Source organism: Poecile atricapillus, chromosome 13, assembly GCF_030490865.1.
Source record: "Poecile atricapillus isolate bPoeAtr1 chromosome 13, bPoeAtr1.hap1, whole genome shotgun sequence".
Taxonomy (NCBI): Eukaryota; Metazoa; Chordata; class Aves; order Passeriformes; family Paridae; genus Poecile; species Poecile atricapillus.
Window position 1 is genome coordinate 14,854,255 of NC_081261.1, and position 13,852 is coordinate 14,868,106.

Below are 13,852 nucleotides of genomic sequence, written 5' to 3' on the forward strand. Positions count from 1 at the left end.
AGCACTTTTGAGGGAGGCAGAAGCTGTGTGTGACAGGCAGTACCCAATGAGCAACAGAGAATGAAAAGGGGGAATGAAATAATGAAATAATGAAATAATGAAATAATGAAACACCTTTTCTTTTTCCTGTTTCCCCTCTTCCATTAACAGCAAGATGGAATGAACACTTTTTTATGGCATGCTAGGCAGGGCAGAACACTTTGGGGAACAGTAACATCATCATTGAGGTCGTCAGGATATAATATCTGAGTTGTTTTTCTGATCCTCCATGGTGAATTTAATTAACTTTTGCTCTAATTAAAGTTGCTTACTGCATTCTTCTTATTAGTTACTACTGCTTGTATGTGCACTTTATTCCACTCATGACACTTAGATATTGGCTATTAACTTATTAAAAGCAGTAATTCCTAAGTACATGGCATTTGTAGGGAAATGCTTGGCTGGTTTAGGTAATACCATATAGTCTGTTTATCTTTCAGCTGTTCATAATTTTAATTTAGAGGGATATAATTTCTCCCAGGAAATTCATGTACTTTATTGTCAACATGAAGTGCATGGGGAGTCAGATTGGCTGAGTAAAAGGAACAGTTAGCAGGGTTAGCAACTACAGGGGAAGAGCTCACATCCCTTCCCTTGTCCTCTGGGCTTTGAAATGATAATTCCTCCCAGGGAGTCTGAAAGTGTTTGATCTTATCATAATTAGTAGCCAGGGTCAGTTTGGTTGGTGCCCACTCTGAAGTGGCTTTGTGAGCATTTTGATTGTTTCTGTGTCCATTTGGGTTGGTTTTTGAACCTTGCCCACACTTTTTTGAGGTATTTAAAAATAAATGGAAGCAGGGTTTCACCAGCACATTTCAAGGTCAGATCCTACTCACTGAAAAAACTCCTGCAAGATAACACTGTAGGGTATTTTCTAACACCACTAGTTCAGCTTTTTCTAAAAAATGTTTTCATTACCTGTGTATCTGAGTGTTTTCAGACATCTGTCAGAGTCAAGTCTTCCCCAGTGCTTTTTAAGTCTAACTTGAAAGGTTTAGCACTGCAGGTATTTGGCAAAAGAGCTGGAATTGTTGTCAATTTTCTTTCATTATACATACTAAAAATAGCTGCTTACTTGCTGATGAACTGCTTTGTAACACCCTCCAGACGTGGTTCTCATGGAGCTCACACTTGGAGTGCTGTTATTAATTGAGCCAAAGCTCATTGCCTTCAAATCAGTGTCACCTGCATCCCCAGGCTCCTCAGCTCATCCCAGCCTGCCAGGGCTGTGGCTCTCCCAGTTATCCTGCTCCTGGCCAGGCAGCAAAGGGACACAGAATAAATCCCTCTTTGGTGCCCAGCAGGAGACTGCTGGCACTTCTGTTCCAGAGAGGACAGTAGGGATTCCAGCCCTGGGTTTTGTTGGGGTTTTTTTGAATTTTTTCTTTTCACGCATCACCAGAGAATGGCTCTGTGGCTCCTAAAAGCTTGTTTTCCACACATGTATGCATGGTCCTGAATACAACCTTGGAATAAATGTTCAAGGCCAGGTTGGGCAGGGCTTGGAGCAACCTGTCCCAGTGGAAGGTGCCCTGCCCATGGCAGGGGGTGGAATGAAATGAGCTTTAAGGCCCCTCCAACCCAAATCATTCTGTGATTCAATTAACTCAAGCTGAAAGAAAGAAGAACCTCAAATTAATTAAAGTATTTCATCTGCTTCTCAGTCTTCCATTTATCTGTTGGTGGAAATAAAAACTTGTCACATTTAAAAAACAAACAAACAAAAACCCATACCAACCCCCAAATGAATAGTTTAGGTTAGTTTTACCCTGAAAGTTGATTCATTTATGTAACTAAGGTTGGGTGATGGTGTTATGGTTTATTTTGTGCAAATAAGGCAGAATTTAGAAGGTTGATCTGCTGCATACAAGTAACTCTTTTCTTTGATCTTGTTTTCCTCTGCAACTTTTGACTGATTTAAACATCTTATAGAAATGCTGTTGTTTTTATAAGGGCTTGAATTTTCAGGGGAGCAGAATACATTTATACACAGGCTTATGGCATATTGTAGAACTTAGTAATTTTAATGTATGAAAAAATATTTTAAGCAACAAGTATAAGTGTCTAACAAAAATATTCTTTTATGCACACTTGCAGAAAAGGATAAATCAGGTATTATAACAAGTGCAAACAAATGTTACTGTTTAGTCATTGATTTAATTGTGTACAGTGATAGGATGTGTCCTTGGACTGTTTGGCTTTGTTATGAGACTAAAAATGTCCCTGTTGAAATGCAGTTTCCCTTTTAATATAAAGTTCCTTTCAGAGGGAAATTTATTTTTTTATTGTTTCCCATGCTGGGGTATTTGGTACATAATGCCTCAGTGTCCTCAAATTTGTACCTCCTGTCCATTAAATCCAGATTCTTCTGTTTCTTCACTGTGCTTCTCAGTCTCTGCAAAAGGCAGTGTTTGTAATCAGGGAAATGACATTAAATAGTCCTGGGGCAGTGGGGTAAGGCAGGTGAAGGCAGAGGCAGTGCTTTCCCTGTGGGCTGCACTTTGCTCCTGTGGAGAATTTCACTTCCAGCTGCAGGTGCCTGACTCTGCCCATGCCAATGTCACCCCTGCATCCTCCCAGCACAGAGATGTTTACTCTGCACTAACTCTGCATGTCTTTGTTATTTGTGTCGTGGAATTATCTGTTTACCAGCAATCTGAACACTCCATTAGGTGGTGGCTGCAGCAGAGAATCTGCTCAGTGAGGGAGGCAGTTGCCCATCGTGGCCATGGTGCAGAGTGGATGCCTGGAAGGTTTTAACTGCAGTCATTTATTTAATCTTTTATCTGAAATGCAGAGAGAAAATGTGCAGGGAGATTCCCACTCCCACTGCAGAGTGCCTCATCTTACCTGGTATCAGCTGCTGGGGTGCTCACACTCCCAGAGGAAGAGCTCCTTGAAGAGGAAGGAAAGGAAGGGAAGGAAGGGAAGGAAGGGAAGGAAGGGAAGGAAGGGAAGGAAGGGAAGGGAGGAAGGGAAGGGAAGGGAGGAAGGGAGGGAGGGAGGGAGGGAGGGAGGGAGGGAGGGAGGGAGGGAGGGAGGGAGGGAGGGAGGGAGGAAGGAAGGAAGGAAGGAAGGAAGGAAGGAAGGAAGGAAGGAAGGAAGGAAGGAAGGAAGGAAGGAAGGAAGGAAGGAAGGAAGGAAGGAAGGAAGGAAGGAAGGAAGGAAGGAAGGAAGGAAGGAAGGAAGGAAGGAAGGAAGGAAGGAAGGAAGGAAGGAAGGAAGGAAGGAAGGAAGGAAGGAAGGAAGGAAGGAAGGAAGGAAGGAAGGAAGGAAGGAAGGAAGGAAGGAAGGAAGGAAGGAAGGAAGGAAGGAAGGAAGGAAGGAAGTGGCGGAAGGAAGGAAGTGGCGGAAGGAAGTGGCGGAAGGAAGTGGCGGAAGGAAGTGGCGGAAGTGGCGGAAGTGGCGGAAGGAAGGAAGGAAGGAAGGAAGGAAGGAAGGAAGGAAGGAAGGAAGGAAGGAAGGAAGGAAGGAAGGAAGGAAGGAAGGAAGGAAGGAAGGAAGGAAGGAAGGAAGGAAGGAAGGAAGGAAGGAAGGAAGGAAGGAAGGAAGGAAGGAAGGAAGGAAGGAAGGAAGGAAGGATTGGGAATTTGATGCTCTCAGGAAGTTAGTGAAATAAACTGTTACTTTCCTAGATACAAATTCAGCTTGCACATAGAAACCCCTAAGGTTCTTTGCTATGTGGCCTGTTATAAAATGTTTTCAAGTATTTTAATTTTAATAAAACATCTGGGGATTAAAACAATTTTTCCCTCTGTGGAATATATATGCAAATGAGTAAAAATCATTGAAGAGATTACCCACACAAACTGTTCTATGTCACTACAGAAAAGACTAAAAATTCAATACTCATAATTTTCATTAGTTGTAAGTGCAATTGAGCAATCCTTCTGTGTTCCCCATTCTGAGGAACTTTGACCAGAACTTCATCTAATTAGAGATTTTCAGGAAATAAAATACATGCAATTTCCTTGTATTTAACATTATTTTGAACAGTTAATTTTCATATTTTTTTTACCAGAAGCATCACAAAATAACTCTGCTGGTGTATTATGTATTTGCTGCATAATCATCTCTTTTAAAATTCACAGTCTGCTGGTTCAATGCAATGAAAATCAGTGGAAGAATGGAGAAGTAATTTCGCAATATCAATTCAAACTTCCTTCAAAAGTGAAGGCTGTGGGAGTTTATTAGTGTGTGACATCCTGACACAACCATGTTAAGACATTACATTCATCTTTAAGAACAGGGTTTCAGCTTTGTGTCTGATTCCCATTCTTGATTAGCACTAAAGACAGCATGTGATTGTTAATTTTTTCATTAATTCAGAATATTTCTACTATGCAAAAAAATTGTCTGGAATGCACAGAAAAGAAAAGGAGACAGAAGTGAGACAAAAGTCACAATATAAGCAAAATTACTGGAAGTAATGAAGTACTGAAACCTCTCAAGATGATTTACTTAGACCCCATTCTGGCAGCTCTTTCTACGCTTCATTTTCAAGCTATGAAGTTCTTTAAAGCATTCAAAACATCCCATTCCCAGGAGTTTGGCATAAAATGTGATCCTAATATGCAGACTTGAAAATGTATTTTGCTTCCTAAATGAGAGCTACAGAGTGTTTAAAGCATGTTTTGGGTAGATGCTGAAGGAAAAGCCACATGCAGAGAGCCCGTTGGCCAAGGTCTCACATGGAAACTTGGCTTGTCTGGCACAAAGCCACTGCACATTCCTGACTTTCTCTGGGAGTTTATTGTGCTGCTGGCAGAAAAACTCTGACACATTATAGCATGAAGTATTCTGGATGCTTGGCATAGATGTTTAATGCAATTTTTCAAATAATGCAAGTAAGGAAAAACACAATGTACAATTGAGAGAAGCCCCGATATTATAATTGAGGCAGAGCAGCTGGGGCACAGCCATTTTGAAGCAGTTGCTTTCTGACCATGTTATTTAGTTATACTCTGGGTGTACATTGGAAAAGAATTTAGGAATATGGCAGTTGCTTTATCATTAGAATTCAATATGAATGGTTCAAGAAATTATTCCTCAGTCTGTAGCGAAGCTGAGTTGACACAAGGGAGAAATATGATGAAATTATTCTCCTTTCTTTGTGCCACTGGCCATTTTTTTGCAGTTACCATGGAAGTGGATTTTTTCCCAAGTGTTGCCATTATTGTGCTCTTCATAACTAGGTTTCATGTAGCCACAAGGTTTTTAAATATTGTCTCCATCTTGCATTACCCTTCATTTCTAAATCAATGATTGCCATGTTATTAGGAGATAATTTCTGCTGTTGCTTTGTGAAGATTTCTACTATTTCACTTGGAGTACCTGTGTGTTTTAGTCTCTCCTGTCACACTCATTGCTTGTCTGGTCTCTCTTCTGTGCATTTTGTACCTTCCAGCATTAGTTTATAGTTGCCATTCACTGTTTCAGTCCTTGACAATGAGCAGCATTGGGGTTTGGGTCTGACCCACTCTTTGAATCTTCTCATTCTGTAACGTTCCCTCTTCTGCATTTTCTGCACACAAGGAAGGGAAAAAGTTCTGCACACAAGGAAGAGAAGCCCCCAGGGGAATCATTTGACTTCAGCTGCTTTTCCCTAGTGTTGCCTTATGTTACAATACCCATCAGGTGTCATCTGCAAACCTTTTATGAGGATGATACTAAGTTGATATAAATTATGTACATGTATTATTTTGGCTCTGCTGTTCCCTGCTCCAGATCTCATAGAACTGGAATCATGACCAAACTTTTTCTATCCAAACTCAGAAAAGATCTTTAAAAATAACAGTCAGTACATCCTCTAGGGTTTGCAAGAACTTCCCTCACGTTCCTCATCTGTTCAAGTAGAGGTTTCACTGATGAAAGTGCTGATTGATCTGTTTGGGGGATTACAAAAAACACTGAAGTTGGTGTAACTCCTTCTGGCTTGAATTTTTGACCAAACTCTGTGATGGAAAAGCACTTCAGGTTTGTGAGAAGAAGTCCTGAATTGTAAAAACAATTTGTGCCTTCACTGACTTTTAGATGTTTAAAAAAATGCATATATGCCATAATTTTAAAGGTTTCTTTGAATAAGTTTTCACAACACAGGAAATACACTCTTTTAAACTTTATTTTTCTGTGCTTGATTATCCAGTAGAAGTTCATACTTGATTCATTTTTTTCCACCTGTCATTACATCAGTGCAGTCACAGCCTGAGGAGCCATAGCAGGCAGGAGTTTGTGCTCATAAATACCTGAGTGAATTCATTCAGCCTCCACCTCAGTATCTGGGTTACTCATCTCAGACTGGGAGCAGTGAACTCTCAGATTTTAGAGTCATGTGAACCTGAAAAGACATTGAAGAGCATCTCACTGCAGTTGGGCCCTGCTTTAAAAGAATTCTCCTGAAGAGTCTGTTCATTATTTTGGAAATGTTTCTAATGCTGGATCTGATTTATGCACCTTTCCCAAAACCATGCTGGGGACCCAGAAGTGTTCTTTGTTTGGAACAAGGTGCAGAAAAAGGCCAGCTTTTGCAAAACCACCTAAGAGCAGTCAATGTGAATTTAAGGTTTTGTTTGTTTGGGGTTTTTTTAATATTGTTTGTTTGTTTGTTTGTTTGTTTGTTTTATTAAATCCTCTCTTTGTTTAATGTTGCAAGAAGCTGATGTAACAATTCTAACTAGCTTGCTAAATATAACTTGGGAGTTGCAGATCTGAATTTTATGTTTATTACCTATTTACACTTCAAAAGCAAGGACAACATGCAGACCTATTTTACTGTTAGACAAAATCATCATCTTCTGAGAAACAGCCTTGAAATCCTATTTTGATTAATATGCTGTTTATGAATACAGAATTCTTTCCTTGCTCCATCTCAATCTCTCTGTTTTATTTTGAGGGAGAATCAGCTTGAAATCAATCCAGTTTATCTTAGAGTGACATAAATTTTCAGGTTTTTCTGTCTTAAATTATTTCTCTGTGTTACTTAAGGTACTGCTCTTCCCTGTTTGGAGCAGGCATCCAAGTGTGTGCAACTGAGTACAGTTACAAAGGTTTCTATTCTTTGGGCTCTCTTTCTGGACAAAATTTTTAACAAATGTCTCTGACAATGCAATAAAGGAAAGCAGAAGCAGCAGGAAATTCAGAGAGAGAGAGGAAACAGGAACAGTTGAACCATGACAATTTTATTGCTGTCCTAAGCCAAAACCCTGCATTTTTATACCCAGATCTAGCCCAGAGACTTTGGACTTTGAAGATCTTCCATAAATCTTCAGGCCCAAGAGTTTTATATGAGCTGTACATTAGAAACATCAATCCTCATAAACTCAGGAAATATCATTGAGGTTATTGTGGGTAAAGGAATTTCAGCAATTTTAGATCCCAATTATTTAAACTGATGAGAAATAAATTCTGTAGTAAGTGTCTGTAGGAAGGTTATTGTTTCATTAAAATTAATTGAAATTATAACAACTTAATTTAAGTCTTTAAAAATTAGTGTTTAAAATTATATTTTCTCTTTTTTTTTAATCAAAATTTCACACTGTTTTACAAGTACCTGTTTATTTTCATACTTGTGACTACTTAATTAATGCCCTTTTTTTGGTGAAAGTGGAGACTGAGGCAGGACAGTGAAATGATGGAGGCATTGGCAGGAGCCAGGAATAGCATTCAAACCTAGTGCCTAAGTGACTCCCAATGACAGGAATAGATACACCCTTTAGGCAAAATACAAATGCATGAAAATATTTGGAACTTGACAGCCTGGAAATATTGCATGCTCCCTAAAAATGTGTCATTCCAGTCTGTCAGATAAAAATATTTCTGAGAGTGAAAGGGATATTTACAGAAGACAGCTTACATATAATTATATTGTATAGAAACCTGTAAATATTTTTAATATTTTCCATTATTTCTACAGGACATTAAATACCTCAGTATTTCTTAGGTGTCCTTGAGCTCTTTCTATATGGCTAAAAGTAAACCACAAATCTTCACAAAATTTTTTATTATACCTAGTAATATATTCATATTAAGAAATAGATTTCCAATAATAAATTTCATGTGTGTTTAAGCTATGATTATTTCTACTCTATCTTGAATGATATTTTCATTTAAAGGGTAAAGTATTGAATAGTGTGGGATTTTTTTATAGCAAGAAAAGTTATTAGCACCAGATTATACCAGAGTCTGCCTAAACTGGATATTTAGGTGATGTGTTTCTCCATGGTGTCAGAGCAGTGTGGAAATGCACAGAATTTGGGAATTAAAAAAGCCTCAGAAATAGAAGACACCCCCTCCTGCTCCAGCCAAAAACTCTGAGTGATGGGAAATGTTCTCCCTGAGCAGCTGGAGCTCAAGAACTTGCTTATGTGAGTTGGCAAGTAATAAACTGTAAATCCAAGGGTCTAGAGCAATACAGAGCTACAGAAAACTGAACACCAAAAAGGCCTTGACCTAAAAGTCCTGTTTGGAAGTAGAATAATGATGATGATGATGACACAAATAATCTGTCTTGATTCTGCCAAGCTGTGTGGGGTTTTGTGCTGCCTAAAATAAATCACTCTCCTAGAATCCCCTTTTTTTGCAGCATTTAAACTGTTTGTGTCAAGTATCAGGCAGCTTGGAGGAGATAAATGTCCCCATGTGAGTGGAGCGTTAGGGAAAAATGTGTTTATTTGCTTGTGGGCAGCGTGGGACAGCTTTCAGCAGGAATCACATTTAGGAGTTGATCACATCAAGGTGGCAAAGCTTGGGAAATGGCAGTGGGGGCACAGGGCAGCCCTGTGAGAGTGCACAAGGTGTTCAGCAGAGCCCTGACAGCCTGCAAGTGATAGCACTGAGCAAAATTCCATTTCTTGAGCTGGAGGAGATTTGATGCCACGTGGCTTGTGACAAATCAGCCCCTTAATTCAGCTGGCAGGATTAGCTGAGCCAGTGCTGGAAGATGAGATCAGAGGATGCCCTGGACCACGGGGAGGAAGCTCAGCTGAGTGTGTGGGATGATGCTGCGAGTGACACAGCAGCATCAGAAATCTGTTACTCCCCCTGCCACAGCTCCTGCAGCGTCCCTCTGGTCACCTCAGCAAAAAGGACTTGGCAAGATGTGACAACGTGCATAATTACTGAATTTCCTTGATCCCATCAGCAATACAGGGGAGTGTCACACAGATGGAAAGAAATTCTTTTTTAGGTTTTTCTAAAGAACATTTTCCTCCTGGAGAGCCTCACCCACAAGAAGGGATCTTGTTCCAGCCAGTCACTGCTCTAATGAAGCAGAGAGCTCCTTTGGATGATTGCTCAGTGGTTAAGTGGGATTCCCTGTCTTAAGCTTGCCAAAAGCTGAACTTTTGCTTTACCTCTCTCATTAAGAAGCTGAACTTATCCCTTCTAATTTATCTTTTATTTTTTTGTGATGAGACTAAAACTCCTTTTCTCAACTGTTCTGTTTCTCCAGTGGCTCACAGAGGGCTGCCAGGGGACCAGTGTAACCACAGAGCTTGTTTGCTGTGTTCTACCAGCCTCCAGTGACCAATGGCATTTAATTGTCCTCCCTTCAGTTTAGTCTTTGATGTGTCTGATCACTTCTGAGCCAGTACAAAATTCAGACATTCGCAGCATCCCATAGCAATGAACTGCAGAGTTGAACAAGATCAATCCAGAACCTGGGTGTCCTTGTTCAGGGCAGATTTGGGAGAAAACCTCCAAACTGGGTCCCTCTAGAAAACAAATTCAAGTGGGGCCCCCCCCAAACTGGTTTGGGAAAAAGATTTCCTTGGAGAAAAGTGGGAAAAAAACTGTTTATTTAACAGAAATTGAAGAATATTAAACAATAAAACCTCATGCTGTTTGAAGAGATGTTAAATCCAGAAAAGTCCTTTCCATGGGTGTAGCTCAGCTCACTCAGGTTCTCCTCAGTCCCTCCAGTGCTGGAAAGTGCCCAGGCCCAGGCCCCGGTGGCCACAGCCGTGAGCTCCCGGGGTCTGGCTGGGTTTTCAGTCCAGAGCAGCTTTGAACAGATCCAAGAAAAAGGAAAAAAAAAATAAATCCGGGGAACTTCTCTGCCTCAGCTAACTAAAAAGCAACTAACAGCACAGGAGAGCTGTGTCCCGCTGTCTGTCCGTGCTGCAGACAGCACAGGCCAGAGCAGCATGGGGGGCACTGAGGGCTCTTTCTCAGCACAAACTGCGGCTTCTTCTTCCCCCCTTTGCTCTCAGAACCAGTCCTAAAGGTGCAGAACTTAATATGTAACAGAAACAAGGTGATTTGGGATACAGGCATCACAAAGTCACCGCAGGGTTTGCTTCTTTTGGCTGCACATCCTGGTTGTGTTCAGGGCTCTCTGGTGCTCCCCTGAGAAGCTGTGAGTGCTCAGTCTCTCATCTCCACAGTATTTTGGATTTTATAGATCCTGTCACTTCCCTCCTCTGTCAGTGTTCCTGAACAGATCATTTCTGTGTCACAACTATTTGTTTGTTTTCTTCTCTCTTCTCTCTTTTTCTATTTGTTTGTCCTTTTGAGATGGGACACCAAAACGCCACAGAGAATCCAGCACAAAGACACAGTAACATATGGATATCCTGCTGTGTCTTAATCTTTTCCTGATAATCCTTATTAATGAATTATTGCTTTCTCTGATGTTGCTAATCACTGAGATGGTGGGGATTTCTGGACCTGGCTGTTATAACTATTAGATTATATTTTTTTCCTGCCTGGGAATATCTGGTTGACAGCCAATCATTATATTTTAGCAGTTAGGATTGGTTTTCCCTTGGGTTCATCTTTCTGTTTGCCCCTACAGTGTTTTCCATAGAAATATTTCCACTTAATAGCTTTTTAAAAATTACCTATGAAACAAGGCAAATGATCACTTTCAGTCAATTTCCAATTTTGAAAACAACTGAATTATTAAAATAAACTTTATAAATATTTAAAGATTCAACTGATTTTTGTTTTATCAATGTCCCGTGCTGGGAAGTCAGACAAAGCAATTAGCTTTAGAAACATGACTTAAACATGCTGCATTAATCAGCAGCTTAAATAGGTGCTGCTTTTCAGGCTGGAGGAGAAATGTTCGTGCTCTTACTCTTTGGAGAAGTAACTGTAAAATATTTTAATATTAATATTAAATATATAATAATGTAATAAGGTATAATAATTATAAACTAATGTGTATTTTCACTCTTTGGAATGTGTGCATAATCCACCTGGTTCTGTTCCTGGGGAGGAAGGTGGGCAGAGTTGCTGTCCTGCCCTCCCCACCTGTAAGGAAGCTGAAAGCTGCACTTTATGTCTTTGAAGTGGCAGCTCCTAATTAATGATGTGAGCACAGGAGCTGTTTCAGCCATCAAACCCCGAGAGGAGGTGATGCCACCCTTGTGAATGATCCGGGTTTGGCAGAAGGTGGCATCGGATTTGAAAGAATTACTCTGTTTTCTCAGGAGTGCAGCAGAGTATGCAGCAGGGGAAACAAAATTCTATTGTCTGACTTCTCCAGCAGAGGTGGAGAAACTTTTTGACAATTGTATTAATATTTTTATGGGTAACACCATCAATCCTGTGCCACTGTGCAGGTTGTCACCCGCTGTGTTTGTGTGTGAGGCTCCCAGAGTGTTCAGTGCCAAATGTGCTCCCACCAGTATCACACCCAGTGGGTATTGACTGCCAGAGGTCACATTTGTTTATCTCTATCACTGCTTTCTCTTTTTCTTTTTTTTAGGGTCTTCTTGAGAGCCATCAACAAATTTGCAGAGACAATGAACCAGAAATTTTTGGAGAACATGGATTTTGAAGTCCAAGTAAGTATTTAGGGTTTTTAACACGTCTGCCAGAGCCCTGCTGGTGCTGATATTTACAATACCAGACGGGCTGTGCATTTGAGTGGGGCAGGATTGGACCATCTTCCATGTGACATCAGAACTGGGCTTTCATTATTTATGATAAGGCACCCAACCAGGGCATTTTCTTCTGTAACTCTGCTCAGGACTAGCAAGCAGAAAAATACGGTTTTTTTCTTAGCCAACCAAGTGAATTCAGAAAATCAATCTCAGACATAACACATGGAGCCTTTACCATGTCAGTGCTATGGATGTAGGACATAAAGAGCTTAACTTTGCTGATTCCTAGAGTCTTTAGCACTTAGAATTTATTTTTCACTTGTAGTCTTCCCTGACAAGTCTATCTTCATCTATTTATTTTTATTAGTTCTTTCTGTCATAACTTTTAATTAGGAGTAGTTGGGCTTTTTTTGTTCGTTAAATATCATTCTGTGAATGATTCAAGTGAATTATTTCATTATGCATTTTACTATGTTTGGCTTTCTTTAGATAAAGATGAACATATCTCTTGTTTTCACATTCATTAAATTGGTATTAAAATGTAAATACACTTTAAGATTCAGGATTCGTCACTAAGTGCTGCCTGATCATGGTGTGTGAAGTTATTCTGTTTCACCTTTTACATAAAGTTCAGGGCTTTATATTTTATGGTTCATCTCACAGCTTTCAATCTGTTTTAAATGATTCCACTTATGTTAAAAACTATTTGGGAATTGGTCTCTTGGTCCTCAACACAAAACCCCTTGGTCCCAAAGAGCTGTGGAGGAGCCACGTAAGTGGTTACCCAGGAAGTTTGAAAGACAGTAGTGAAAAGAAAGGTAAAAGATTCACACTCAGTTACAGTGACCTCAAGCAGGAAATGTAGAGCTTTTTCCTGCTTTATTTCATTAAAAATGTTTTACCTTCAAAAGGTGTGATTATAAAAAGGTATTTACGTGTAATGTTAATTAAGATTTTTGAATCACAATGAAAGATGTTTCTTCCAACAGACTTAAAATATATTTTTTTAGTAAATATCCCTGTTGGAAACTCTCAGGCCCTTGACATATTTATGATATAATCTGTCTTAGGCTCTATTAATGAGCAGTTTATAACCTATTGTTTCTGCAGCACTTGATCCCTTTTTACTGCACCATGTGTCAGTAATTTTTAAAATCAGATAACAAAGGCCTGAAAGGCATCACCATCTGCAGGATACCAAAACCACACAGCCTATAAAGACTGGATCTGTCAAAGTTTTATTAAGGTGTACACTGCCTTTTGCAAACATGAAAGCAGCAGTTTGATCTGGAGCCTTTATTTCAGCTCTTTCCTGTGGCAATTCTGTGCCTTCCAAAGTGTTATCAAACAACCAGGGATGCTGTAGTTCAACACTGCACCTTGTAGTTCAAGGGGATGCATTAATGCTCTTTTATTCATGACTTGTCAAATATCTGGAGGCTCTGAGTAAGGTAAACAATGTTATAGTAAATAAGTGGTGCCCTATAAAGAATTGTAATACCCTTATAGTCTTCATAAGAGACTTTAAAGTACAAATCAAGGTGTTACCTTACATTTCTTTCATGAATAAAAGCTCTGCAAACCTTCCAAGAGTTTCCTAAATATACCTATTTAAAAAATTGCTACTGGAGTAAAATAGGTCTGAATAGGGCAAAGCACATTGTCTAATAGCATTAATTAGAAATTTAAATTTGATTTCCCACAGTATATATCTATATATCTATATATATATTTGTATTAATATATCTTGGCTGTAGGCAAACCTGAGCAGTGGTTAACTCAAAGTAGATGAGAAACTCCCGTATTTTATAAAATAATTGACCTTACAGTATAGCTGCTATGTAGCTATATTTTTATTTTTATTTACATTCCTATCAAAAATTGAGAATGGAACAAAGAAACTTGATTTCTCTATTTTGATTTGAGAGAAAATTTGGAAGAGTGTAGCTTTCCTGTTTGTTAAGAGCTGCAGCCTGATAATCACA

General features: G+C 39.5%; 1 protein-coding gene across 1 annotated transcript in view; it reads left to right on the top strand.

The window, feature by feature from the left end:
- DOCK2 (dedicator of cytokinesis 2) overlaps positions 1 to 13,852 on the top strand; it is a 156,287-nt gene that overhangs the window by 100,012 nt on the left and 42,423 nt on the right. Inside the window, exon 30 of the mRNA XM_058849002.1 lies at positions 11,750 to 11,828. Within this exon, the coding sequence (XP_058704985.1) occupies positions 11,750 to 11,828 (79 nt within the window). The remainder of the gene's footprint in view (positions 1 to 11,749; positions 11,829 to 13,852) is intronic.